The sequence below is a fragment of the Peromyscus californicus genome, unplaced genomic scaffold, assembly GCF_007827085.1.
Source record: "Peromyscus californicus insignis strain IS unplaced genomic scaffold, ASM782708v3 Scaffold_14__1_contigs__length_90479793_seg_2, whole genome shotgun sequence".
Taxonomy (NCBI): domain Eukaryota; kingdom Metazoa; phylum Chordata; class Mammalia; order Rodentia; family Cricetidae; genus Peromyscus; species Peromyscus californicus.
This window is the reverse complement of record NW_026294436.1, coordinates 18,655,360-18,682,557: the sequence shown is the minus strand read 5'-3', so window position 1 is coordinate 18,682,557 and position 27,198 is coordinate 18,655,360. Positions and strand designations below refer to the sequence as shown.

At 52.1% G+C, this 27,198-nt stretch overlaps 1 protein-coding gene and 1 long non-coding RNA gene across 9 annotated transcripts in view; one reads left to right on the top strand and one right to left on the bottom strand.

The window, feature by feature from the left end:
• Positions 1-4,737: 4,737 nt before the first annotated feature.
• LOC128109669 (uncharacterized) lies at positions 4,738-7,892 on the bottom strand. Of its 4 annotated transcripts, none has more exons than XR_008217884.1 (3): positions 7,782-7,892; positions 7,309-7,398; positions 4,738-5,965 (listed from the first exon to the last, which is right to left on the bottom strand). It is a non-coding gene; the product is annotated as an uncharacterized LOC128109669 (long non-coding RNA). The 4 variants fall into 4 exon arrangements; XR_008217883.1 differs by lacking the exon at positions 7,782-7,892 and having other exon boundaries at positions 4,738-5,625; positions 5,736-5,965; positions 7,309-7,420; XR_008217882.1 differs by lacking the exon at positions 7,782-7,892 and adding an exon at positions 6,826-6,937 and having other exon boundaries at positions 7,309-7,408.
• A 214-nt stretch (positions 7,893-8,106) lies between these two features.
• The window catches only part of Mfsd4a (major facilitator superfamily domain containing 4A), a 47,811-nt gene continuing 28,719 nt past the window's right edge, over positions 8,107-27,198 (top strand). For 3 of the 5 annotated variants that reach the window (XM_052736877.1, XM_052736876.1, XM_052736878.1), the window contains exons 1-5: positions 8,107-8,783; positions 18,636-18,896; positions 22,658-22,823; positions 23,203-23,318; positions 24,285-24,458. In XM_052736877.1, the coding sequence (XP_052592837.1) occupies positions 8,232-8,783; positions 18,636-18,896; positions 22,658-22,823; positions 23,203-23,318; positions 24,285-24,458 (1,269 nt within the window). In that variant the 5' untranslated portion in view covers positions 8,107-8,231. Of the gene's footprint in view, positions 8,784-17,519; positions 17,719-18,635; positions 18,897-22,657; positions 22,824-23,202; positions 23,319-24,284; positions 24,459-27,198 lie in introns of all 5 variants that reach the window. The other 2 variants (XM_052736879.1, XM_052736880.1) reach the window with 1 other exon arrangement.

The following is a 27,198-nucleotide window of genomic DNA, read 5'->3' as shown; positions in this document are numbered from 1 at the left end:
CATGCACATTTTAGTATATGTAAGTTTAACTTCATTAAAAAAAACAAAAGACAAACAATATATCATCTGTTTAGAACAGAGCAGGCCTGAGATAATTGTCAGAATTCCCAGAATAAAGGCCAGAGTGATGATATACGCCTGTAATCCTAGTACTCAGGAGACTGCAGCAGGAAGACCTTGAGTTTGAGGTTAGCCTGGGCTACGCTACAAAACTTCATCTCACAAACAGAAAACAAAACCAAAGTCCAGGGCTGGGGATGTAGCTCAGCTGGTAAGCACTGGCTTAGTGTGTGTGTGACCATCCCCAGCGCGGTATGACCAGAGTGTAGTGGCACGTACCTATAACCTCAGCATCGGGATGCAGACCATCTTGTTCAAACAAACAAAATAACAACAATAAAACGCCCCCACACTAGAATTTCCAGAACAAAGGTGACAACAGTCGTTAGGAGCCCTGGGGACATTGTTTTTAAAAGTCGCTGGCCATCGGAGCACTCCTGGATGGCTAGATGATATGAGAACTGCGGGAAATGGGTAGCTGCAGGAAGTGGTAAGGGCTGCCTGGCTAGCAGAGTAGACGGTGTTGCTCTAAAGGGCTGATTCTAAACCTCAGCCACCTCCACACCCCTGGAAGCCTGCTTAGACACAGCTAATCCTGTTTCTAACTCAGCAGGACCTAGAATCTGCATTTCTAGTAAGCTCTTTGGACATGCTTCTGCTGCTAGGCCATGAGTGCACTTTGCTAGTCTTTAGTGTGCCCAACCAGGACATCAGTTTGTGATGCTGTTGAAATAAGAAGAATTCACAGGGATTGCTGGGAATGGAGTCCCAACAGCACAGCGCTAGACTAGCATACACCAAGCCCTGGCTTCACCAGCATTGTTTAAACCAGGTGCGGTGGTGCATGCCTGCAATCCTAGCATTCAGGAGGTGGAGCAGGAAGGCCAGAAGTTCAAGGTCATCCTTGGCTGTGTTAAAAAAAAAAAAAAAAAAATGACAAACTAGAAGGACTGGCTTCTCACAGCAGAGAAAAGATTTCTGTTGCCCAGTGACTTACAAAAAGAATACTTTCCTCATCCCCTCCTTCCAAAAAAGAAAAAGAATTCATAGGGACTGGCTCCCATGCTGCGTACTGTTGACATTTGCTCTCTGTAGGAGTCACAACTCTCCTCATTTTAGAGAGGAGAGCCCTGAGTCTCCACTCTTGCAGATAAGCCCCCTCCGGCTACGATCCTGGGCCTGTTCAAGCTGAGACTGAGTGACTGTCTGCAGGGATGCTAGGGGTGGAATTCCACTTTCCAGCGGGAGATCGCATGAGACAATTTCAGAGTCCTCTGGCCTCTCCAAGCTGGGCTGTCTACAGCCAGTACTTTTAAACACTGACACATACTAAACGCCGACCAAATGCCGGCTCCTGTGCAAAGTCTCTCCAGGGGGTTTTTGACTCTCTATAAAGTGCCACCTTTTCCCATCCCTCCTGTCTTCCTTGACACCTGGGGTGACTACACCCTCCCCTTTCCAGGCAGGCTGGGCGCTGGGACTTCACGTGGATATTTGGTAAAGGAGGCTCTCTGTGCACACACACACCTGCCTCTGCTCCATTCCAGTTCATGCGTGGTAAGATGGCCTATCAAGGTAATGTTCTTGGCACCAAGCTATCTCACCCGCCCCAGGCCAACCCCACACGCAGCCTACGGAAGCCTGTTCCACACCGCTGCCAGCAAGGCAATGACGTGGCGGTGGTTATGACAGTATTCAGGGTGTGGAAGGGGTGACCTCGTGCTCCAGGCTGGCCACAGGAATGGCAGAGTGTGCTGACTGACCTTGAACTGCAGACCTCTTGGTGCTGCTCCAGGCAGGCCTGAGACTCTGCAGGGCTTCAGGGTCACTGAGATGATGCAGCAAAGCATAATGACAGTCCCAAAAGCCCGGTGACATCCCCATAACCTGGGGGCGTCAGACCATTTCGCCTGTTACATTATTTTTACTTTGAAGGTTTTTCCATTCTAATAGAAACGGTAGCAAAACCAAGCTGGGCAGCGTGGATTTGGACACTAAGGAATCTGGCAGCAGGGATGAAGAGAAAGGAAGAGTGGCAAGGGTGCGGTCAGTTTTTCCCCCTCCCGCCAACCCCCCTGCCCACCCCTGTGTAAAAGACTGCAGATTGATGCAGCTTCCCAATTAAGCACAGGATTTCAGTGTGAAGAACTAGGAGACCCAGGCACCCAGCAAGACCCAAACTCCATGTCCTTGTCTTCAAAGAGCAGCCGTGAACAAGCAGTCAGGGTAGGGGTAAGTTACCAGTCCCATGAAGGGACCCAGGAAGGCCAGAGGAGCTTCGGAGCAGGTAGCTTTTGAAGACCAATAGGCTTATCTCCAGCTAGAAACCCTTCATGTCTGCCCACCCTTTCTTCCCAGGTTCTTCACATTTGGTGGCAGGGATTGGGGGAGTGAGTAGTGGTGGTGGTCTGGAATTCCTCCCTAGAGCTTGTGAGGAGGGATGGGGGGCATTTCCCTTAAAAAGAAAGAAATCATAGGCGAGGTCTTCTGTTTTTATGATACTATGGATCAAACCCAGGACCTCACACACATGTCAGGCAATACTCTACCAATGAGCTACATCCCTATCCCTAAGAACAGATTTTTAAATACACAACCCGGAGCTGGTGAGATGGCTCAGCAGGTACGGGCCCTTGCTGACAAGTCTGAAGACCCGAGTCCCATCCCTGGGACCCCCACGCTCCTCAAGATGGATTAAAAAGTCTAAATACACAACATAATGAAAAATACAGTCAGATGCCGTAGCACATGCCTGTAATCCTCATGCTCGGGATGCTGAGGCAGAACGGCTATGGGTTCAAGGGCAGCTATGTGTGTCTCAAAAGTGATCAAGATCTGTCTTATACAAAACAAGAAAGAGAAGGAAAAACAGGACAGCCCCGTCCTTAGGGAACTTGTTTTAGTTGAGAGATAAGGTACAGAAATATAAAACCAAAAGTTGTAAAGAAGTTGTGCAAATAACACCTCCCAGCTGTCCTGTTGGCAGGTGGGGCATCCTGGGAAAGGGGCAGGAAGCTAGAACTTAGGTTACTGCCCTGGGGCCCAAGAACTCAACTGAAGGCTGCCTGTGCGGTGTAGAGGCTGGTAGCAGCTGCAACAGTCCTGAATGAGAGCTGAGTCAGAAGTGAAGGGTGAAGGGAATCGGACAGAATTTATCTGAGGAAGGTTCCTAAAGGAATATAGAGTCAAGAGAAACTTGCCCCAAGACTAGCTGTGGTGGAGATGGGGGACGTGTTCCTTTTATTTGAACTGTGTTTCTATTTCATTTTCACATTTTACGTATTTATTTTAGTGTGTGGACACAGTTCTCGCCTTCCACCACATGGGCCCTGGGGATCGAACCCAGGTCCTCAGGCTTGGCAGCCAGTGCCTTTACCTACTGAGCCGTCTCTCCAGCCCCTCAGTTTGTTTCCTTTTTTAAAAGTCTTTCATTTTTATTTTCTGTGTATGGATATTTTGCCTATATATATATATATGTCTGTGCAACACTTGTGTGCCCATGGCCTGCTGAGGCCAGACGAGGAACTAGAGTCATAGATGGCTGTGAGCTGCCATGCGGATGCTGGGATACAAACCCCTGGTCCTCCAGAGAAGCAGCCAGTGCTCCTAACCACTGAGCCATCTCTCCAGCCCCCAGTCTGGTTTTACTTTAAATACACAATAATGGGCTTCATGACGACATTTTCATATGTGTACATAATGTGCTTTCTTCCCCCTATTACCCTCTCTTGTCCCCCTCCCATCCCCACAGACGCCTTTCCTGTTCCCAACTACTCCTCCTGGTACTTTCGTGTGTGTGTGTGTGTGTGTGTGTGTGTGTGTGTGTGTGTGTGTGTGTGTGTGTTTTGTGCGGTGTGTGTGTTTGTGTGTGTGTGTGCATGTGTGTGTGTGGTGTGTGTGTGTTTGTGTGGTATGTGTGTGTTTTGTGTGGGATGTGTGTATGTGTGTATGTGTGTGGTGTGTGTGTTTGTGTGGTATGTGTGTGTTTTGTGTGGTGTGTGTGTGTGTGTGTGTGTGTGTTGATCCAATGAATTTAAATTAGGGTTACTTACAGGACCCCAAGAGGGGCGTTATTTATAGGAACATGAGTGACTTACCAGAAGCCACATCACTCAAAATAATATCTCTTCCACTTCCAGCAACTACTAACTACATAAAGATCCTCAAGGAAGGATGGGGTCTTGTGAGCCTCCCCTCCACATAAAAACCAACCTTTGAGGAGATTTTAAAATAAAATTGGAGCTATAAGCTGGATATGGTGGCACACACCTTTAATCCCAGCACTTGGGAGGCAGAGGCAGGTGGATCTCTGAGTTTTGAGGCCAGCCTGGTCTACAGAGCGAGTTCTAGGACAGCCAGGACTACACAGAGAAACCTTGTCTCAAAAAAACCCAAAAATAAATAAAAAATAAAATGGAGTTGGGGGGACTTTAAGGAACTACTGATCTATGCAGACATTAGGCTGCTGTACAGGGATTTACTGTTTGTTTTTTTTGAGGCAGGGTTTCATGCAGCCTAACCAACTCTCTGTATAGATAGCTAGGTGACCAGGAACTCCTCCTCCTACCTTTCAAGTGCTGGGCATATAGGCACGTAGCCTCCTGGCAAGGGAGACAGACTTCTTAAATTGGCCATGACAATGACTTGGGAATGAGAACTTTGAGCTGGACCAAGGCCTTGGAAGGTATTAATGTCTTTTATTGGATACAGCAGGCTCACAAACGACTAACGAACTTTTTACCCGTGCAGACAGCTCAACCAATGGGGTGCAGCCAGGACCAGTAGCCGGGGCGGGTGAGAGGTGTGTCTCTCTGACAGTGACCCTCCTCCCATGTAACTGTGGCTCTCCCTCTGGACTTAAAGTCTGTGATGAATCACTGTGAAGCACTCCCTCGTAACTGTCCCATCTGTATTTTGCCCAGCTGCAGTTCTTAGACCTCGGATAAAGTCGTCTGGCTTTCACGGCGTCTGAGCTGGACTTCCTCAGAAGGAAGTGGAGAATGTGTGAGGCTGGGGACAGAAGTTAGGAGAGAAAGGGGATGATGAGTCTGACCTAGCTGTCCCCGGCTCATCTTCTAGATCCTCTTCCATCACCTCTTCCGTATCGTCTTCCCAGGCAGAAGCTCCTCTGGCCTCTCAAGCAATCGCTTTTGGGAGTCCACCTCCCGGCTGCCCGTCTCTCCTCATCCGATGTCTCCACCCAAAGCCTCACACAGTAGAGCGTGCAACAGCCTTCTGCCTGTGAGGAGGCTGTGTCCAGATTCACAGTGCAGGGGTGTTCACCTCATTCCTGCTTACTTTCTTGTATTACTGTCTTAATATAGTACAGATTACATACGATAAAATGCCCTCTTCTTAAGAGTGCAGCCCAGTAAGCTTTCACAGATGTTTCTAATTGGGTAGTGTGGGGGTAAAGGAAGATTTCCTTCTGTCCTTTGAAAGTTTGCCAAAACAAACTGAGGAATATTAACTAGGATAAAAAGTTAAACCCCTATACTGGAGAACTCACAGGGGTGCGATTACCTACCCAACCAACGTCACTTGGAGGCTTAGGTGTCTCTTTTTCTATAGGGGAGGAGAGAATAGACACATTTAGACAATTTTATCAGAAAGTGCCTGGTTCTGGAGGCAGTCTCTTGGAGTCCAAATGAGCACAGGGACAGTTGTTAGCTTACACAGAAGTACGATCAGGTGTGTCCTGGTCCCCAGTCATTCTTTCTGAGATGGACAATGGTCTCCATTTGTAATCTGGCCTCAGTGCTGAGAAGGGATTTCCACAGAGCTCTCTCTCCATGCTTAGGGGAGCCGGGCAGGGAAGGGTTCAGGGAAGGCTGAGGGTCTAGCTCAGTGACAGAACATGCATGTAGTATGGAATGGATAATGCTCTGAGTGTGGTTCTTAGCACCTAATGGGGAAATAGGCAGACAGACAAAAACAAAAGGTGTAAAGGGAAAGGAAAAAAAGAAGAGGGGGGTGAAGAGGGGAAGAGGGGGGAAAGGGAAGGGGAGGGGTGGGGAGGGGAAGAGAGAGGAAAGTACAGGTTACAGGTCTTGATTTTAAACACGTTTAGCCTTTTACTTTTTATTTAGCTCAAGTTGCTCAGCTTGCCAAAAAATGCAGTATATTGGAGCTGTCCTCTAAAAGTCAACAAGAGTAGCTTCTATTCAGGTCAAACTATAAAATATTTATATCATCCCAGACCCCGGGCTGCCTCACTGTCACCAGGGTCATTGCCAATGTAGCAGAGAAGCCAGCCAGCAGGGCAATGTAGCTGGGATGCATCATCTGGAAGAATCATGAAGAGTTCCAGGTACTCGGACTGGAGATCGAGTGAAATCCCTGCATCCAGATCACGTGTCGGAAAGACTAACCGGTTCAGAGCAGGAGGGTCGTTCTGTGTGAGGCCTCGGGGAACAGTTACCGGAGGAACATTCCAGCTCAGTGGAAGACATCTTCCCCAGAGCTGACTCATAGTGGAAGCAAGCCTCTAGCAAATAACAAGCGGGGGCTGGAGAGATGGCTCAGCGGTTAGAGCACTGGCTGCTCTTCCAGAGGACACAGGTTGGATTCCCAACACCCACTGGGAATGGTGGCTAACAACTGTCTGTAACTCCAGCTCCAGGTAATCTGACACCCTCTTCTGACCTCCTCCGGCACCAGGCATGCACGTGGTGCACAGACATTCATGCAGGCAAATCATACATAAAGTAAATAAACCTAAATCAATTAAAAATGAGAAGAAAACCGCACAGTGCTGGCACACACCTTTAATCCCAGCACTCAGGAGGCAAAGACAAGCAGATCTCTGTGAGTTCAAGGCCAGCCTGGTCTACAGAGCGAGCTCCAGGACAGCCAAGGCTACACAGAGAAACCCTGTCTTGGAAAACAAAAAAAATAAATAAACAAAAAAAATGAGAAGAAAATGACAAGCAAATTCTCCATCAGTAGAAATGGCAGTCGGGGACAACGAGATCCAGCTATCACTGGGACATGGGGGAGGAGGTAGGGCTCTGAACCCAAGGTCACCCTTCCCATCTCTGAGCTCCCATTGGTCTAGAATCTTATAGCAGTGGCTGAGAGGACTCAAAAGTAGTGGTTACGAGTTGTTGTTGTTGTTGTTGGTTTGTTTGTTTGTTTTCCAAATGATGACTTTGTACTGTATTCCAAGTCCTGTAAAGCCCACCCTTACCCCCATTAAGTTAATCCTCGCCAGCACCCACAGAGTGACTGAGACAGAGGGACACTTACTGGAGGCTTCCTCTGATGAATACAGTCCAGGACAGGACAGGTCCAGGACGGGATGAAACAGGTATGGGGTAGCGCTTTGAGGTGGCCTGGCTGCAAGAGAAGTTGATTGTCTCCACTTCATACCAAGTTGTCATGGGGGTCACTTAGCCAAACACTTTCTGGGAACTTTCAATCCTGGTACCCCTGGATACATGTGGGCACCAATGTCACAACCTCCACCACTATTGGAACATGTGGCAAAGGAGACACTTGAGGGCTTTACTGCTCTGCTCCAGGTTCTGGTACAGGCACCACAACCTAGCTCCCTGAGGAGCAGGAACACACACACACACACACACACACACACACACACACACACACACACAATCATCCAGGGCCACTTGGGTCTGCAGCAGGGTCCAGGGGTGTAAACAAGCACCTCCACCCCGTGCAGACCTTTTCAAGTGGAAAGAGAACTCTCTCTGGAGGGTTACCTCAGAATTACTCCAGGAGTCCTAGGGTTTCTGCCCTCCCTCACTGCACTGGGAAGAAACAGAGTCTCGATCAGAACCTGGTTTTTCTGCATGCCACCTGTGACAGGACAGGTGCGGGTGTTGCCCTCCTATCCCCAAGTTTGGAGTGGAGAAGACCTAAGTTTCTAAGGACTGGGGATACTTGCCTACCATGCTGTAGGCCTTGGGATCAATCCCAGAACCTAAAAGCAGCGAAAGGAAGACCCAAGTTTGGGGGAGTGGGGGGGGGCGGCGGTTTGTTCCCAAAGGACAATATGCTGAGCCCCTTGAGGTTCCAAACGAAGCCACAAAAAAAAAACAATGTTCACATGAGACTTTGTCTCCCGTGGTGGTGGGGGGGGCAGGGATGGGGATAGAGGGCGGCGCTGGCGGACTCTCCAAGTCCACCTGCAGCATCCCCAGGATCAAGCGATGAGGATTCAGGTCGCCAAGAGGAAAAGGCTGCCCTGTAGGGCTCGCGGAGCGTTTGGCACGCGAGCCGGCGGGTCCTGCTCCTCCGTAGGCTCCAGTCCGGGGGGGCCCCGGGGACGCGAGGTGAGGCGGGGCTGTCCCCGCGGCGGGACACGTGCGTCCACGGCGCCCCCGACCGCCAGGCGTCCCCGCGCTGGCCGAGGGCGGGGCAGCTGCGCGGCGCTCCCCTCCTCTTCTCTTCTCCTCCTCCTCCTCCTCCCGCCCGGCCTCCGGTCGACCGGCGCACTCGGCCCTGGGCGAGCTGCGAGCTGCCGGCCGAGTCATGGGCTGCGACGGCCGGGTGTCGGGGCTGCTCCGCCGCAACCTGCAGCCCACGCTCACCTACTGGAGCGTCTTCTTCAGCTTCGGCCTGTGCATCGCCTTCCTGGGGCCCACGCTGTTGGACCTGCGCTGCCAAACGCACAGCTCGCTGCCCCAGATCTCCTGGGTCTTCTTCTCGCAGCAGCTCTGCCTCCTGCTGGGCAGCGCCCTCGGGGGCGTCTTCAAGAGGACGTGAGTGTCGCGCCCGCGCTCCCCTCCACATCCCCGCAGCTGCGACCACCTGCCCTTCTGGGCCGGTTCTTAGCCCAGGGGCTGCCTCCCTCCCCCACCACAAGCTCTCCCGGAAAACTCTCCCGGGACTGAAGGTGACTTCTGGGCTATGTATTTGTCTTCACTCACCCCCAAGAGAGCTCAAAACCGGTCCACCCTCGCTCACCAAGCCCACCAGCCAAGGAGTGATGGAATGTGCCGAGATGCTTAGGACCCTTATCTCGCTGCTCCTCTTAAGATTCTGTAGCCCCGGCACCGGGATTGGCACTGAGGTGGGAAGACAGTGAGTTGGTGGTGCCAGCTCAGGGGGGGCAGTTCTCCGTGACTGGGCTGGCCTTTGGTTTGAACAGGAGCCCATGTTGGCTCCACTAAGAGTAGCTCCTCATCAATTGACACAGGTGATCCCTTTTACCTAGGTGGTGGGGCCCCTGGGGTGCTCCTGAGGGTGCCAGGCAAGGCTGGTAGCGCTGGCCTGCGGAGGCTGAGCCCTTGGGAATCTGAGACGCGCATAACGAGGGCCAGATAGAAAAGCATAGAGCCTTTCATCCATCGTCTACCTCTGGTACCCAGGGTCCCCCTCTGTACCCCGCCGCCTTGCTACTCCTCCCTGGCCTCTGCCAGGACAGAGCTCTGATCTCTCTCTGGCACTCGGAATGACACCCTTTGGGTGCCACGCAGAGCACCATCCTCCTGGCTGATTGTGTAGGAGCCCCTCTTTTAGAAAGGCGGCAGGCAGCCTTCGCTCTCTGTTCAGTTGGGAGCAGAGACCTAGAGCTGAGATGCCAACGGCTTGCAGACCAGAGGCTGCTGTGTGGTCTTCCAAACTCCACCTGGACTCCACGGCTGGGAGGTCTATCACAAGACAAATGATTTAAAAACCGTGTATAGGGGCCATTCCGGGTCACAGGGTGCTAGGGCTCAGTCCTCCGGGTGTGCAGCTGTGGGAAGATGCGGTGCAGAGGTCAACATAAAGAGGACCCCAGTCTAAGCCACCCAGAGCCTGCCACCCCTCAGCACCTGGAGAGTGACGAATTTCGTTCCCCCCACATTCTCTTGCAAAGGCAAGAATTCTCTTAGAAGCAAGTCTTGTGCCTATCAGTGTTTCTGTGGGTTTGGGATAGGATCCAATATGCAGGGATTCCAAAGACCTGTTCAGCCTTAAAAAAAATTAAGGAGAAGGAAGAGGGAATATCTCTGACTGTCAGAGGAGGGGGTCTGTTCTTGTTTGGGGGTGCTGGGCTTGGAACCCGGGGATGCATGTGTACCAGGCAAGCTCCCCGTCGCTGGGCCACGCTCCTAACCCTCAGAGATGTTCTGTCGTGTCCTGCCAACTTGGAGAAGCTCTCCTTCCTAGCACTTTTTAGGAACGTAGGTAGCATAAACAGGAAGAAGAATGAGGATCATTCCGAGTGACAGGTTGGCAAGCCGGCTTTTCTGAAATGGGAAGAAATACACACCCAACTGGGCCGTCTCTCCCTGGCTGTGTTCCTCTCTCCAGGTTCCTTATCCACCAGGGCTCTGAATAGGAGACAGTGCAGGAGGAAACCACAGCAATAGCAACAGCAGTTCCTGAACCACCGTGCAAAGGGCCTGTGCCAGGGCTGTTCTCAGTTCTTCTACCAACCCACTTAATTTCACCACAGCCCTGTAGAGTGGTACTATCTATTGTTTCTGTTTTATACCCGAGGAAGCAGAGACACACAGCGCGGTTAAGAAATTCACCCAGGTGTGGTAATCCCAGATCTCTGGAGGCTGAGTCAGGAGAATCTTGAGTTAGTGGCCAGCCTGGGCTACATAGCAAGACCCTGTCTCAAGCAGCCAAAAAGAAAAAAGAAAAAGAAAGACAGACAGACAGACAGAAAGAAAGAAAGAAAGACAGACAGAAAGAAAGAAAGAAAGAAGGAAAGAAAGAAAGAAAGAAAGAAAGAAAGAAAGAAAGAAAGAAAGAAAGAAGAGAGGACGGACTTTGTCCCACATCACACGGCTCCAGGGTTTGAATGTGGGCGTTTGTCGGCAGTCCCATGTGCCTTGGAAACGGCTCCTGCCTTATGTGTGTCAACGGCTGCCCTGTAGCTAAGGTTTGTGCTGGAGATGGATAGATACCCTGTCGGTCTTCATGGGCTGAGTTTTCTTGAGCTCTGACTGTGCCTGGCAAGGCCATGTAGGCCTCTGGGTTTCCAGCTGAGATCTTTCAGAGCCAGGTAGGCTCTGGGGTTGGGCTTTCAATTCTGAGTTTCAGCCTCCACAGCTTTAAGACAAAATGTCACCAAGAACCGTTTACTTTGACACATAGCAAAGCAGGGCTCTGATGGGAAAGGGGAAGATCCTGAGTGTCAGCAATGATGTCCCCCAACGGGCTAACTCTGAGCAGTCTCCCCCTTCACACCCCTGAAGTGAACTGAACAGAAGCCCCACCAGTCCAGACATGGCCTCTAACGTGTGGAGCACAGCCTCGCCTGTCTGTTGAAATGCTAATGTCCCTGCAAGGAAATGCTTTGCAGTGTAAGTGATTACCAGTCAGTGTGCCAGGCTGGCACTCGGAATGGGGGATTGCCTTAACAAATCTCCAGGGCCAGCTGTAGAGAGGGTGTGGGGGAGACTGATACACCAGATGCTTTGCTTTAGGGTTCTGCTTAGGGCCTATCTACTGCCTAATGGGAGGGCTCTGGGCCACAGGGAGCCTTCTAGATGCCTAGCGCAGGCATTGGAATGGGTCCTCAGGGCAACACCAGCCTTCCTCCCTGACCTTAGCAGAGACAAAGAGCTTGGCCTTTGAAGGAGGCCATCTGCAGGGCCAGCAGAGGAAGAGCGGCCACCAGAAGCTGCACTGGAGCCTCCCTAGGAAAATCTGGTTTAGCACACAGAGGAAATCTAGAGAAGAGACATGGGAAGCCACCTGGCTGGCAGGGTGACTAGGCATGTGATTTGACGGGACAGGTAAGGAGTATTTACACAAAGGGTTAGGGTTTTGTTTTTTGTTGGTTTTTTTTTTCCCCTGGTTTTGTGGGACCTGTCTAACCACCCCGGGCAGTTGGGAAACCCCCTTATCTCAGGGCATCAGTAGATTGATGATTTGAGATCTCCAACATCTCCCAGCCTCCCCACGGCTTCTCTGCACTAAGCTGAGGGCTTGATATCTACATATGCCAATTGACACCTTTCTTATCTTTTAAATCTAATCCTCTCTTACCTTCAAGTCCCATGCTGCTTAGTCCCAGCTAAGAACCCTTCCTAGAAACCTTGGTAGCAAACGGAATCTTCACATCTTCCTCATAGCCAGCTGGACGTCCACTTGGGTCTCAAGTCACTAGCCCCTTGTAGTCCCTGGAACACAGTACCATCAGTTCCCCTCTCTGGGCTGGGCTCTGACTGGCCTCACTTCTAGAAAGCCTCTGTTTGCCCCTTCAACAGCTTGTCCACCTTTCAGCATGTCACAAACCTACGCCAGAGTCCTGCTGGGAGAGCACCAGAGAGGCTCTCGTTTAAAAACATCTGAAAACCAGGCGTAGCGGTGTAAAGCTGTAGTCCCAGGCCTTGGGAGATAGAGACAGGAGGATCAGGACTCATAGTTAGCCTTCACTACATAAGATGTTTGAGGCCAGCCTGGCCTACTTGAGAACTTGTCTCACACAAAACAAAACAGCAGCAGAAATTCAACAGGGAGTTACCATGGATCCCACAGTTCTACTCCTCAGTATATGCCCAAGAGAAGTGAAAACGTTTGTCCACGCCAAAATGGATGTTCACAACACCATTCCATAATAAGTAAGTGGAAATAAACTAGATTTTCATAAGTGTGGGGCAGGCAAGCCTATGGCGCCATCCTTACGAGGGTGTCTCATGCAGCCAAAGTGCTCGTCATGAGATGGCGAGTCGTGAAAGACCACACAGGGTATGAGACCATTCACAGGGGCTGTCCAGCACAGAGGGTCTGGAGTGACAGGAAGCCCAGGAGTAAGAGGTAAGACTCTTACTTAGACTCTCACTGAGGCTGGGGATGGGTGTGGGGAAGCACAGGGGTGACTGCTCATGGACACAGGATTTCTCTCTGAAGTGACAGAAATATTTTAAATTTAAGCTAGACACAGCAATGTATGCCCATAATCCCAGCATTTGGGAGGGGGTGGTGGTTAGGTGGGATGGGAGTGGGGATGCTGAGGCAAGAGGATTTCGAGTTCTAGGAAAACTTTGGCTGTATAGTGAAACCCTATCTCACAAACACAATAAACAAACCTCAAAATTTAAACTATGGTAATGGGTTCACTACACACAATATGAAAAACAAACAAACAAACAAACAAACATTGAGTTATACACTTAAATGGTTGAACTTTATAGTATAGAAACCATATTTCAAAGTTTTAATTAAAAAAAAATCACAGAACTCCGCCAGGTGATGGTGGTGCACACCTTTAATCCCAGCACTCGGGAGGCAGAGCCAGGCGGATCTCTGTGAGTTTGAGGCCAGCCTGGTCTACAGAGTGAGTTCCAGGAAAGGCGCAAAGCTACACAGAGAAACCTTGTCTCAAAACAACAACAACAAAAATCTCAGAACTCATCCCATGAATTAATTCATTCATCAGCAAATGCTTCTCGAACCCCACTCTGTTTCAGGAGCGAGGGTTCCCGACAAGGTCCCTGCTCTTCCTAAATATCCATTCTGGAAGAAGGCAGAGTGTGATAGTGGAATGGGGTGGGGCTAGGGAGCGGCAGAGTTGAGTTGTGGGCTGCTCTCGCTAGGTGCTCAGGGTAGGCCACTTTGGGGAGGTGACATTAAGAACTGGCTCCTGCCGGGCGGTGGTGGCGCACGCCTTTAATCCCAGCACTCGGGAGGCAGAGCCAGGCGGATCTCTGTGAGTTCGAGGCCAGCCTGGTCTCCAAAGCGAGTACCAGGAAAGGCGCAAAGCTACACAGAGAAACCCTGTCTCGAAAAACCAAAAAAAAAAAAAAAAAAAAAGAACTGGCTCCTGAGGAACAGGTCAGGTATGTCAGGAACTGGGGGAGAGGTGTCCTACACAGACAGACCTGAGGTTTGGCTCTGGTCTAAGGTACTTTGCACATGTTCAGCACCCAGTGAGCCACTGAGGACAGGGTGCAGCCACAGCCTGGGTCAGATAGGGCAGTCCTGCCTCCCCAACATGGGACCATGAACAGACTGAAACATCAGTGTGGAGGCTTGAGGTGACTGAGGCGTAGGGGACCCTTCTTGCCCCCATCAGCCTGGCTTGAGAGAAAATTGCTAACTGATCCTAGCTCCTGGAAGGAGGGGCTTCCTGCCCCTGGAGGCTGATGAGTGCTGCTTCTGCGGTGACGTCACCATTCTGGCCTCCATCCCTTCCCATGGGTCTTCTATGAAAAGAGATGGTCCATTGGGGTGGGGTCCTGAGCATCCCCGCCATGGAGAGGGAGTTCCTGAGGAGAACAGCGGTATCCCAGACCCTGGGACAACTCCAGGCAGCATGGAATCAGGCCTCAGCAGACTTCTTCCCCAGCTGGGAACAGAGAACGGGAGTGGGCCCTGCCTGTGTAGAGCCATGAAGTCTCGCCTCTTTTCACAGCACCAGGAAGCCAAGAACAGGTGCCCGAGGCAGGGACACACCAAGGTGGTCACATGTATACCTGGCAACCAGTGCTGAGAGGGGGTTAGCAGCCTACTCAAGGTCACATAGCCCAAGTGGCCCAGCAGGCAATGCCACCATAGTCACAGCCAACCCCAGAGAGGATGCTGGCCCCTCCTTCTCGCCGCTCCCACTTACAGCTTCACGTGGAGCCATTAATAAGTAACTTGACCATTTATCAGGCTTCCTGGCATAGGTTTCTTAGGCCTTGGAGGATCTTTAACACTCACGTCTGAGTTCCAGCAGAGGGCAGCTTAATGGCACTCCGCTGGATGTTTGTCTCCATTGGGAGTCAAGACCCTGGGCTCCGTTCGGTGCTACTCTTCCCGTCTAGACCTCAGTTTCCCGATCTTTAAAGTGAGACGCTCTCTCAGGTGCTAGCTGAGCTGCTCTAGGTTACTGTGTGGAGCCAGGAAGTGGGCTCCTGGGATATTCCTGGATCAGTCTCCCGGGATCACTCATGAGAAAGGTGGGAAGAAGCCTAGCCTGGGCGCTGGTCCTTCTTCCTGATGGCACATATCCTGGGCTCCGAATTGATGTTGACGAAGCCCAGGGCGGCAAGGAGGGGTGAGCACTGGGGAGGGAGCTGCCTGAGGCCTTGAGATGGAGCACTTGCTATCCCCAATTAGAGTGGGGGGAAACTGAGGCTCAAGAGGGGCTAGGTAGTAGTGGCTTGCCACAGGACACACATTGGGCAGTATCAGAGGTGAGCCTCGAACCAAGTGTTTTGACCACACAGTCCATTGCATCTTTGATGTCAAAATCTCTTTAACATTATTACCCTGCAATCTTTGGTTACCCACATTCCTGAAAGGGGCTATTACCTCAGCTATTTAAAATGGGCAATGCATAAACTTTAGTCTGGCCCTGGGAACAACGTATCATTCTAAGGATTTCTGGAATGTCCACACATAGCCCTATAGCACCTGGAAGAGTGAGCTGCTGGCCTACTCTTTGGCCCAAGAACCCAGAACAAATGTGGGGTCAGCCTTCCAGACTTGGGTGGCTTAGACTCCAACCACAGCCCAAGTTCTGGCAGGAGACACAGGGAAGGGATTATCCATGCCTGCTTCCTCCTAGCCTGGGTTCACTCGTGGGGCAAATGGGCACAAGCATGAAGCCCATCTCACAGTATTCTCACGTGTACTAAAAGTCTGTACCACTGTGAATGGATTTCAGTGGCTTTCGCGCACACGGTAACGCCAGGCATTACCCAGTCCTTCCCTTTCCGATCTCTCTGTGGTTTCTTCTGTCACAGCTTATTGGTCTTAGGTCCCATCCCCTCAGGATTTTGCTACAAGCCTGAGTGCTGTATTGAACCACTCCATACAAGCCACACCTCCAGGATAGCCAATAGACACCCACTAGGCGCACACCACTGAGCCATTCTCCCAGCTCTCGACAACTGTTTGGTTTCTTTTGGATTTTTGATAAATGGTCTTGCCATGTAGCCCAGGCTGTGCTGAACTCTCCATCTTCCTCCTTCTACCTCAGAGTGCTAGGGTGGCCGGCATCTTCCTCAGAGTGCTAGGGTGGCAGGCATCTACCTCAGAGTGCTAGGGTGGCCGGCATCTTCCTCAGAGCGCTAGCATGGCCGGCATCCGTAATGCGCTAATTCTTCAGAGTATTTGTACCTGACTTGGTGAGTGAGGTAGTGGTAATGGGTGCAGGTACACACAGAAGTAACTCTTGCTGTCCCTGAAGCTGGTCTGCAAGACGCCGCCTGCCTGTCTTATACAAGGAAAGGAAGCGTGGGAGGAGAGAGAGCGTGGAAAGGAAAGGTCTACGGTTTTCATCAAGCCTTGCGTGCATAGGCATCCCCTCTGTACTGGGTCCAGAGGAAGAGGCAAATGAGACGTGGTATGACACAGCAGGACGCAGAAACACAAGCAAACACCCAAGTAGGGCAGCTGGGTGGTCAGGGCTGGGGACGGTCAGAGCGGGGACCAAGGGAGAGCTGCCAGACTGCATCCTGAACAGACCACCCACCTTGCAGCCACCCTCCCCCCCATCCTCTTCAGCCCGGCCTTGAAGCACGTCTACCCCCAGGTTCTGAGTGGGAACAGACAGGGGTCATGAACAGTAATCTCAACAGATCAGCCTGGAAATGAGAAAATAACAAAATAACGAACAGCTGCTATCACAGAAGTCTTCTGATAAAGGCTCTAATCAGATACAAGCAGATGAGGTGGCTGATGCCAGGGGGATCAGAGGCAAGTGCTGGAAAAGACAATCCGCTCCACCTCTGAGGATCCCCTCTGCCCTCCCAGTGCTCCGGAACCTCAGAGGTGGTCTTGACCCACCTCTCCCTTTTCGTAATCTGAGGACGTTCTTTCACAACCTCCAGAACCTTCTTGCTGCCCAAGTTCTTCCCACAACACAGCACATTAGCCTGTAGAGTGGTCCTAAACACACCAGCCTTTGGTTATCAGGCAGAATTCACTGCCAAAAGGACCGTGACATCGATCTCTCATGGGGACAGCCCTCCGAATGCGGAGGGCTGTTCTGATGTCTGTCTGAACTGGGAGCTGCTCGGACTGGTCTCAGTAGGGATAGCCCCTGACCTCTGTCCGTGAAGAGAGGTCACTACATTAACCAAATTCTGCTATGGCTTTGCTCCTGGCAGCTTGGCTCTGCCCGGAAACACAGCTCTTGTCAACTCCTGTGTGAAGGGCACATGTACCTGCCCCTATTCTTGTCCAGCTGAGGACTTCCAGACTCAGGTTCATCCTGGGTCCCCAGCCCTTATCCGTAGATATATGGATGGCGATGTTCCCTTGAAGACGCTCAAAGTAGCCTCCCTGAGAGGGACAGGAATATTGTTTCATAGAGAATTACTTAGAGTGAATAATTTAAGGTTTTAGCAGCATAAAATGATAGTTGAGCTTTGTGAGCACCAATGTGACATCGGGTGTCCTCGTGGCAGCCATGAGAAGCCATTAGGACACTCATCCACCTGCCTGTGACCCACAGCTTGTGAGCGGTTCCCTTCCTGCTGGTAGCAGAGCAAAGGCAAGGAGGAGGGGCCTTCCAGGAAGGCTCTGGGCTCCTCTGCTGACTCCAGCTCTCCCCTGCCCAGCCTGGCCCAGTCGTTATGGGCCCTCTTCACCTCTACCCTGGCCATCTCCCTGGTATTTGCTGTCATCCCTTTCTGCCATGATGTGAAGGTGTTGGCCTCGGTCATAGCGCTGGCGGGCCTAGCCATGGGCTGCATCGACACCGTGGCCAACATGCAGCTGGTGAGGATATACCAAAAGGACTCAGCCTTCTTCCTTCAGGTGAGCTGCACAGGGGGAGGCCGGGGAGTGGGCAGAGTGCCGGGAGCTCCCCAGGCCCTCCCCAGGGATGGTGGTGGCTCAGCCTGTCCTGATCACTTACTAGCTGGACCACAGCATCACCAGTCACCTAACACCTGGGTTCGGCTTTCTTCATCTCTCCAGGGGTGGTCTCTGCCTGCCTTGTTGGCCTCTCCCAGGAACCCCACTGGTAACAGAAGTTCTCTAACTAGGGAAGGCAGTGTTACTGAGGGCTTGAGGTCCGCTCTCCCATCTCTCTCCTCCTCCTCTCCTCTCTCCTTCTAGTCGCCCAGCATATGTGGCTGTTACCAAGTACCCAATGAAGCAAGTTAAGAGAAGAGAGTTAATTTGGGCTCGCGGTTCAGGGGGATGCAGTCCGTGATGGTGGGGAAGGAACGGTGTCAGGAGCTGCACCGTCCTGGGCACCAGTTAGCAAACAGAGGGGAATGCCAGGGCTTGGATGGTTCCTTTCCCTTTTCACTCAGTCTCAGACCCCAGCTGATGGGATGGTGTCACCCATATTTGGGTGGGTCTTCCCTCATTAGCCTCCCTGGAAATGCCTTCACAGATATCCGCAGAGGGATATTTTCCTAGTGCCCTCCGGGTGTCTTAATCCAGTCAAGTTGATGAAACTGACCACCATGACAGGCACAGCACCAATGGGAACAGGATGGGGAAGTGAGAGGGAAAGGAAGGATTGGCTCCTGTCACAGGGCTACCCCAGGCATCAAGCCTGGTGCCAGGGGGCTTTTCTCAGCAGCCTTCCTTCTCCCTCCTGCTTCCTGGGTCTTCCTCCCAACCGTAGGGCCAGGCAGCGGCACAAGGTAAAGGTGAAGGGAGGTTGCACCCTGTGGATGCAAGTCCTGAACCAGGCTGAGCGGTGCCCACCCCCCACCCAGGTCCTCCATTTCTTCGTGGGCTTTGGTGCTCTGCTGAGCCCCCTGATTGCTGATCCCTTCCTGTCAGAGGCCAACTGCTTTCCTGCTAACAGCACAGCCAATGCCTCCTCCAGAAGCCACCTGTTCCATGCATCCAGGGTCCTGGGCCAGCATCAGGCAGCAACCCAGCCTTGGTCAAACCAGACGATCCCCGGGCCATCCCCAAAGGATTCGACAGAGAACCACGTATCCTATGCCTTCTGGATCATGGCTCTCATCAACGTAAGTGTCACTGGTACAGGTGGGGTAGGGAGCTGGGGGGAACAGTGCATGCCTCCCAGTCCAGCTTCCCAGTGCAGAATCTTCAAACCCAAGAAACATGCCAGGGACCGTGGTGTGCAGCCAAAAGGGAGAAGTGACCTGTAGGAATCATCTCCAGGGTCCTTCACTGTGACACTGTGTTGGCAGTTCTCAAGAGAGAAAGGCCGTGGGTATGTTTACACAGTGAAAATCAGGGTCAACTTCCAAGTTCTCTGAGGCCTTGTCGAAAACCTTATCGGTTCCTCCATGACCAAGAGGCCATGCAGATAGTGACTTCTTCTCTGGAATTCTTCATCACTGATGGGGATCTCTCTCCTCGGCCCTGCTCCTTGGGTTCCGGCTTCCTTGGAGTGATAGGCCTGTCAGCTGTGGTAGAAATGGCAGAGAGACTATCCCAGTTTGGTTCTGTAACTGTGATAAAACACCAAAAATAACGCGGGAGAAAAGGACTTATTTTGGCTTACACTTTCTAATCCACCATGGAGGGAAGTCAGGGCAGGAACCAGTAGGCAGGAACTGAAGCAGAAGCCCTGGAGGAACCTGCCTGATGCCTTACTCCCCATGGCTTAGTCAGCTTGCTTTTTTTTGTTTTTTTAAAGTAATTTATTTTATGTTCCTCGGTCTTTTACCTGCATATATATCTGTGTGAGGGTGTCAGAAACTCTGGAACTGGGGTTACAGACATGTGTGAGCTGCCATGTGGTTGCTGGGAATTGAACCTGGGTCCTCTGGAAGAGCAGCCAGTGCTCCCAACCACTGAGCCATCCTCTCTACAGGCCCCTCAGCTTTCTTTCTTAAACAACCCAGGACTATCTGCTCAGGGGCAACACTACCCACGTCAACCATAAATCAAGAAAATGCCCCACAGATATGACCTCCGGCCAATCTGATGGGGGCATTTTCTCAATTTAGGTCAAGTTAACAAGGAACTAAACAGCATAGAGACCACTGACCCCGACCAGCTTAGCCACTCAGGCCCCTTTTGTGCACCTGGCCAAGTCAGCATTGATTCTGGCTTCTACTTAGAAACCTCCAGAGCTCAACAACTCAAGAGGATCCCCTGTTAACCCAGGGGAGATTGGGGTCCCCCTACCCACCAGGCTTAGGAGTAACTGCTCAAGCCGCCTTAGTTACCAGGCCTCCCGGTTCTGACCCATCATAGACTGGAAGTGAGAATATTCCAGGTGGCCAATAGTCTGGCTGTGTGGGGGATAGAGTTCCTGTGTGGGGCATCTCGCTTTGGCCCGGGGCCTCTCTGCAGTAGGCCTACCCGGTCCTCCAGAGGCAGTTGGCTTCAGAGGAATGCCTGCATGTGACACGGAAAGGTCCCTAAGCCCCCATCACAGTAGTCCTGGGCATGCAGAAGGGTGTCTGTCCCACCTCACGGGCCTAAGGTCCTGATAGGGAGCTAGAAAGAGACCTAGAGACTGCTCCTAAACAGCCTTCCTTTCCCTGGGCTGAAGTCAGTGAGTCCCTCAGCAAGGCACCACGTTCCCTCTGTTCTGTCCCTTTTATGCCCATGGCCGCTATTTTGGATAAAGGCAGCTTTGAACCTGTGTCCTCCAAGGGGTCCCTGCTTAGGGAAGGATTCTTGCTATGACTCTGCATGCAGGAAACCCTGCACAGGCCCAGGGTCTGTTCTTCTCATGAAGGTGCAGACTGGAGAGGCTACCATGTGGGAGCTGGGAATTGAACCTGGGTCCTCTTGCTACAAGATTTCTGGGAATTACCCTATTTGTTTGTGTCTGAACATAAATAGCCACCACCGAAGGAATACAGCAGTGAATGGACTGGCTTCCTTATGCACACACACACACACACACACACACACACACACACACACACCTGCCTGGCATTGGCTGGTTTTCAAAGTGGCACTGGCGTCCCTGAATGGAATTCCTGTAAAAGCGAGGTATGTTCCTGCCAGCATGCCAGCCAATCTGTTGTGAAGCCTTTCCCTTCACCCATCTCTCTAGAAAGGCCACCTAAGCGCCAGGCCTTGAGTCCAGCTGCTTCCCCTTGGCCTTTTCTCAGGTGTTCTGCTGCCGAAGCCTCCACGTGGGCTTCCTGTTTCCCCAGTTACTGGAGGGCGGGCTGAGTCTCCCCAGCACAGGGACACAGGTCTCTTGCCGTGCAGGCCCCCTTGTGTGGCTTCATAGCTTGGCTGTTTGAACTTGACCCTGTGTTTGCAGATTGTGGGTTGGGGTTACACTTGTGTTGCCCAGGCTGATCTTAAACTCCTGCCTCGTGAGTGGCTGAGCCTCCAGGTGTGTGGCACCACACCTAACCGTGACCTTGGCTGGCTTTTGAGTGTTGAAATAGGCTCTCAAGATCACCCTAGGGAGATGTCAGCATGGGATTGGGTGTTTTTTTTTCTCTTCAGGCCGGTGGGAGCCACTCTTGGGGGGGGGGTGCAAGGGGCTCCCTAAGAGCAGGGCACTGCCAGGTTGGGTGTCTGCTTGGCTTCCACGGCTGCCTGGCCTAGCGCTGGCTACATTGAAACACTTCTGGAACTTTTCAGTGTCTCCTTCCTAAGAAAAGGACCCAGCCTACAGCCACAGCAGGAGGAAGGATAGCCGTTAGACTCGATAAAGAACTTCCTGGTAGTGAAGGTGATTGGACCTGGGCAGGGACACCTGCGGGAGCCAGTGGCTGCTTCTCCAGGCAACCTCAGAAGTAGGAGGAGTTTCCTGTTGGACTAGTGAGCACCCTTGGGACTAAGTGGCACAGTGTGAGGAGCAGAGAGCCGGGCAGGGGGAGGGGGAGCAGGCACTTACCTGTGCCTGTGTTTTCTAGCTTAGTCATCAAGCTCCTAGCAGAGCTCAGTACCCTCCAAGGATGTACCATCCCTCCAGCAGCCCAGAGGTAGGAAGATGCAGGCCAGAATCAGAATGCCAGTGCCAGGCGTGTGGTGGGAATGCTGCACTCTGTGTCTAGTCGACCCCCCCTCACACACACACACACCCCGGGTCTCTTCCGGTCCTAACAGTATGTGGCTGTATAATAACTTTGAACCTCCTTTGTCCCATCTGGAAAACGTGATAAAAAAATCTTTTCAACACATTTTTTCCCCACCTCTCGATAGTACCAGAGTTAGAACCCGGGGCCCTTGCGCTTGGTAGACAGGCCCCTGTCCACTGAGCCACGTCCTCTGCCCCCTAATTGCATTTTCAAAAATTATATGATGTGTATGAGTATTCTGCCCGCGTGGACGTGTGCCTTGTGTGTGTCTGGTGACCGCGGAGGGCAGAAAAGGGTGTCGCGTCCCGGGAACTAGAATTACAGACAGTTGTGAAGCACCATGTGGGTACTGGGAGCTAAATCTAAGTTGTCTGCAAGAACAGTAAGTGCTCTTAACTGCTGAGCCATCTTTCCAGACTCCCACCCCCAGTCACACTTTATAGAGCTGTGACACACAGAAACAAGAGGCACTGTGCTGTAGCAGTATCGGGAATAAGGGTGTTGGGAATAACACCCAGCACCCGGCCTAAGGAGCAGAGGACCCTTGTAAGCCCAGGCTTTGGAAGGCTTCCTCCCCTGTCTCCTGTGAGAAATGGGTGTGGCCAAGGCCAGCAGTGCTCACACCAAGCCCAGGTGGTATCCAGGTGCCTGGCTCATGGGCTCGCAGAGGCTCTTTGGTGAGGTGGGCACCTTGGACTGTGAGCCTGCCGCCTGGGCCAAACGCAGCAGGCCAGGCCCTCCTGACCCTCTGCTGCCCTCAGCTCCCAGTGCCCCTGGCGGTTCTGTTCCTGCTGTCCAAGGAGCGGCTGCTGACCTGCCCCCAGCGGACGCCACTGCTCCTGTCTGCGGACGAGCTTGCACTGGAGACCCGGCCTGCTGAGAAGGAAGACACCTCCTCACTGGCCCCCAAGTTTCAGTCACACCCAGGTGCGGGCTCTTGTCCTCTATTCTGGCTGTCCTAGTAACCCCACACCCGGAAGATGACCCTAGACCCCAGTGCTAACGGTCAGAAACAGTCTTTGGTCCTGGTAGTCCCGTAAGGTAAGTGATGGAGCCGTCTGGCGGAAAGAATGAAAAAGGCAGACGGTCTCCATCCTCCCCGGTCTCTCCTGGGTTACCTTAGGGGAGTTAGTGGACCTCTGTGAGCCTTAGTTCCACCAGGAGTGGGCAAAGAACAGCGGCTGCTCCTCACAGGTGCCTGAAAGCTAGAAGAAGTGGAGGCGGCAAGCAGCCCCAGCCTTAACTGGGTGAGCAGAGGGGAGGGAGCAGAGGTGGACTCAGCCCTGCCCTCCTGTGCCTCCTCCAGGGCAGGAGGACCTGTTCAGCTGCTGCCAGAGGAAGAACTTCCGGGGAGCCCCATGCTCTTTCTTCGCCATCCACATCACAGCGGCTCTGGTCCTGTTCATGACAGATGGGATGATGGTGAGTCTTCCTCCGAAGGTATCTCTACTGAGAGGCCTCTACCCTGATCCCCGAGTCTGGACTGGCAAGAGGAGAGAGAAGCCCATGGAGGTTCTGCAGGACTTCACCTACAGTGCAGTGAACCAGTGTCCTGCCCGTCTCCCACAGTGCCCACAATGCCACAGCCCCTCAGCACCAGGACTCTGTTCTGTTCCTGACAATCGTTTTTATTTTGTGCATTCTAGAAAGGGGCCCGTCTGTTCTACTTCCACTTTTATGTGGTCCGAGGTTTTTCAGTTTTAGCTGCTTTGTTTTGGCCAAGATCAAATGTAGCCTAGGCTGGCTTTGAACTCTTGGTCCTTCTCCCAAATGCACCATCCCCAGCTGTGACCCACATTTTTTGAAAGCTCACAGCCCTGCTGCCCTGTGAGAGGCCACACTATACGAACTCGGGTGCACTCGGCTTCTTGGCATGAGCCACAAATGGGGCTTCGCAAGCTAATATCCATTCAGTGGGTGACCTCTGTTACTCTGTTTAGTGCCCTTTCCAGAACTCTTCTCTGTGAGGGGAGTCTTGAATGGCTGAGTGATTGACTGCTGTGGGAGGGACACTCCTAAGGGAAGGCCCTCTTCACATGCGGCAGCCCACAGCAGACCTGCCCGACTTGTACCACTCTAGGGTGGATGTGGACCTGTCTCCTCTCTTTTGTAAAGTAAGAGGTTAAGAAGCCCTTTTCCGTCTAGCCATGCCTGTCTGCCCACACCCTGTGGAGATTCTCCATGGGGACCCAGTGACATCTCAGGTGCTGCTGTGGCACCCATTCTGTCCTGGGCTTGTGTGTGAGTGTCCCATGTGATTTTGGCTCCCAGGGCATCTTGGGCTGAACCACTAGGGACAAGACCAGTTGGCCTCTGCCGCCTTGCCCAGCCTGTCCCAGCTGAGGCATTGGCGCCCTGAGTGGGGCTTGCTCTCTCCTCTCTCCACAGGGCGCTTATTCTGCCTTTGTGTACAGCTATGCCGTGGAGAAGCCCCTGTCTGTTGGACACAAGATGGCTGGTTACCTCCCCAGCCTCTTCTGGGGCTTCATCACCCTGGGCCGACTCATCTCCATCCCTGTCTCCTCAAGAATGAGGCCAGCCACCATGGTGTTCATCAACGTGGTAAGTGGCCAAGTGGCCTGCCTCCTTTCCCTTATTAGAAACACAGAATGTGTTTATTCCTGGCCTTACCACTGCCCAAGATATTTGTTCAGGACTGTATTCTGCTGGAATAGTAGGGAGGTAGGAATGGAGGAGAGATACTGGCAAGGGATGGAGATGAAGGAAGAGGAGCCTACTGTGTAGCCTTGGAAAAGTCCCCTCTCCTATCTGGGCCTCTGATTTTACATCCTTAGAAGCATCAGTAGAAGAGACTGTGGGTGATTACTGTGGAGTGGACAGCTGATGTCGCCTGAGGGATGCAGGTCTCAGCCTTGGGCCTCCTGAACTTCTCACAGTGCCCGGCTGTTTGGAGCCCTCTAGGCAGTGGGGCAAGGCTTTGGGGTCCATGCTTCTGCTCTGACTTGGGATTTGCCTTTGGCAGCTCTCTAGGAGGTTCTTAGATGGCCAGACTAGCATGTAGCCAGGCAAAGAACCGGTTTGGCTGGGAACGGGGTCTGGACCAAGCAACAGATAAAGATTTGTGTCCTGATGTATGTCCATGTCACCATCTATGACAAAGGACTCCAGATTACAGAACCCCTAGGGTACATCTAGGCCAAATTTCCACTAAGGCTTGGACCACTTCTGTGACATCCCCGCCAGTCTCTGTTTAAATACCTCCAGGGATTGGGAACCCACTACTTTTCTAGGAAATCCACTATAAGAGAGCACTTCCCAAGCTGAAGAGATGGCTGCTCTTCCAGAGGACCTAGGTTCGATTTCTAGTACTCATATGACAGCTAACAACCGTCTGTAAATCCAGTTCCAGGGGATCTGACGCCCTCTTCTGTCCTCCTCGGGCATTGCACACATGTGGTGCACAGACATGCAGGCAAAACACCCATACACATAAAATTAAAAAAAAAAAACTTAAAAAAGAAAGGAAGATCTCCCAGATAGATGTGGCGGTGCACCCCTACAGTCCCAGCGCTTGGGGGAATACAGAAGGATTGAGTTCAAGGTCAGCCTGGGCTACATAGGGGGAACGTGTCTCTAAATAAACAAACTGCATCTGGCTGTAGTCAGGGAGATGCTTACTCTTGCAGAATAGTTGAGGAAGGGAGGGAGGGAGGGTTTGGGTGCGGGCAGGACTGGGCAGGAAGGTTCCCTGATGTTTCGTGGGGCAGAGTGGACAGGACTTCTCTGAGTGGAGGAGGCAGGGAACAGGGATCAAGGACAGGCCTAGAGCGACCACAAGGATGGGGCCCTCCATCACTACAGTGACATGCTTAAGGTAACTATAAAGAGAAAGGGGTTAGCTTGGCTCTCTTGGGGTGTCCTGGTCTATGATCCAGTCTAGAGTAGGGCTGGGCATATTGTTAACGCCATGACCCAGCTTTGGAGAGTTGGTTTTCTCTTTCCACCTTTATGTGGAGTTCCGGGGTTTTGTGTGGGGGTGCTTTGCCTGAATGAAGGTCTGAGTGCCCCTTGAATGTCTGGTGCCCACAGAGGCCAGAAGAGGACATCAGGCTCCCTGGAACTGGAGTTATAATGACTGTGAGCCGCCATGCAGGTGCTGGGAATCAAACTCAGGTCCTCAGAAAGAGCACCCAGTGCTCTTTAACTGTTGAGTGGTCTCAGCTCCTGCTTCTCTGTTTCTGTTTGGTTTATTTGAGACAAGGTCTTACTGTGTAGCTCAGGCTGCTTCTAACTCAGAATCCTCCTGCCTCGGACTCCTAAGCTCTGGGATTACAAGCCCGTGCCACAACAGCCCACTGCCTTTGTGTTTTTACCACATGAAAGATGGTCTTCAAGTTGTCTCCCCGTGGGGAGGGAGGACATGTTCATCTTCAGCCTGTTTCTTGATGAGTAGTTTCTCTAGGGCAGGAAGGGTGAGCCTGAGTGTGATTCGAGAACACCTCACTTCTGAGAGATCTTGAGGCAGAGCTAATGGGGTTCGTGTGCTGGGGTCACTAGCCTCCCTCTTCCAGGGGGAGCAAAATCCCCCGAGGTCTGCTGAGACCCTCCGAAGGTCTCTTCCTTTCAACCTGTCCAGTCCTTCATCTGTGAATGGAGGAGTGGGTTCGGGACTAGTTGTGATTTTTTGCATGATTTTGTAGGTCTGTGTATTTATTTTCCTAGAAATAGATATATAGACCCTTCCTGGGACACTATGTGTTTTGTGGTGCTGAGGACCAAACCCAGGGCCTTGGGCACCCAGGGCAAGTGCTCTAACACTGATCTACATGCACAGCCCCAAACCTAGGGACATTTCCCCATCAAAGCTAGGACTTGGTACAGAACATGAAGCTTCTTTAGAGCACAGAGCTGGGGCTGCAGCTTAGCGGTGGAGTACTTGGCAATGAACATGAAGCTTCTTCAGAGCACAGAGCTGGGGCTGCAGCTTAGCAGTGGAGTACTTGGCAAGCATGCTCCAAGTCCTGGGGTTGTCTCCCAGCATCTGGGGTGGGTGGGGAAACCACCCAGAAATACCAGAGAAATAGAACATTTGCTGGAAGCTCAGCACTTTCAGCTCATGCCATTTCACCACTGGCCCCTTGCCAACTGCTGCTGTAAAGATGGCGGATCTAGGGCTCCTGGAGAGAGCTACTTCCGGGCTCCGCACTGGGACGCACTCAGCGTGGACCTGCACCTCGGGCTTCAGACTCCCAGCCTTGTTCTGCTCCGCTCTCTTCCCAGATGGATTTTGCAGAGGAATCACTCAACGTTTACATAAAAACATTTTTAAAGAGCATAGAAA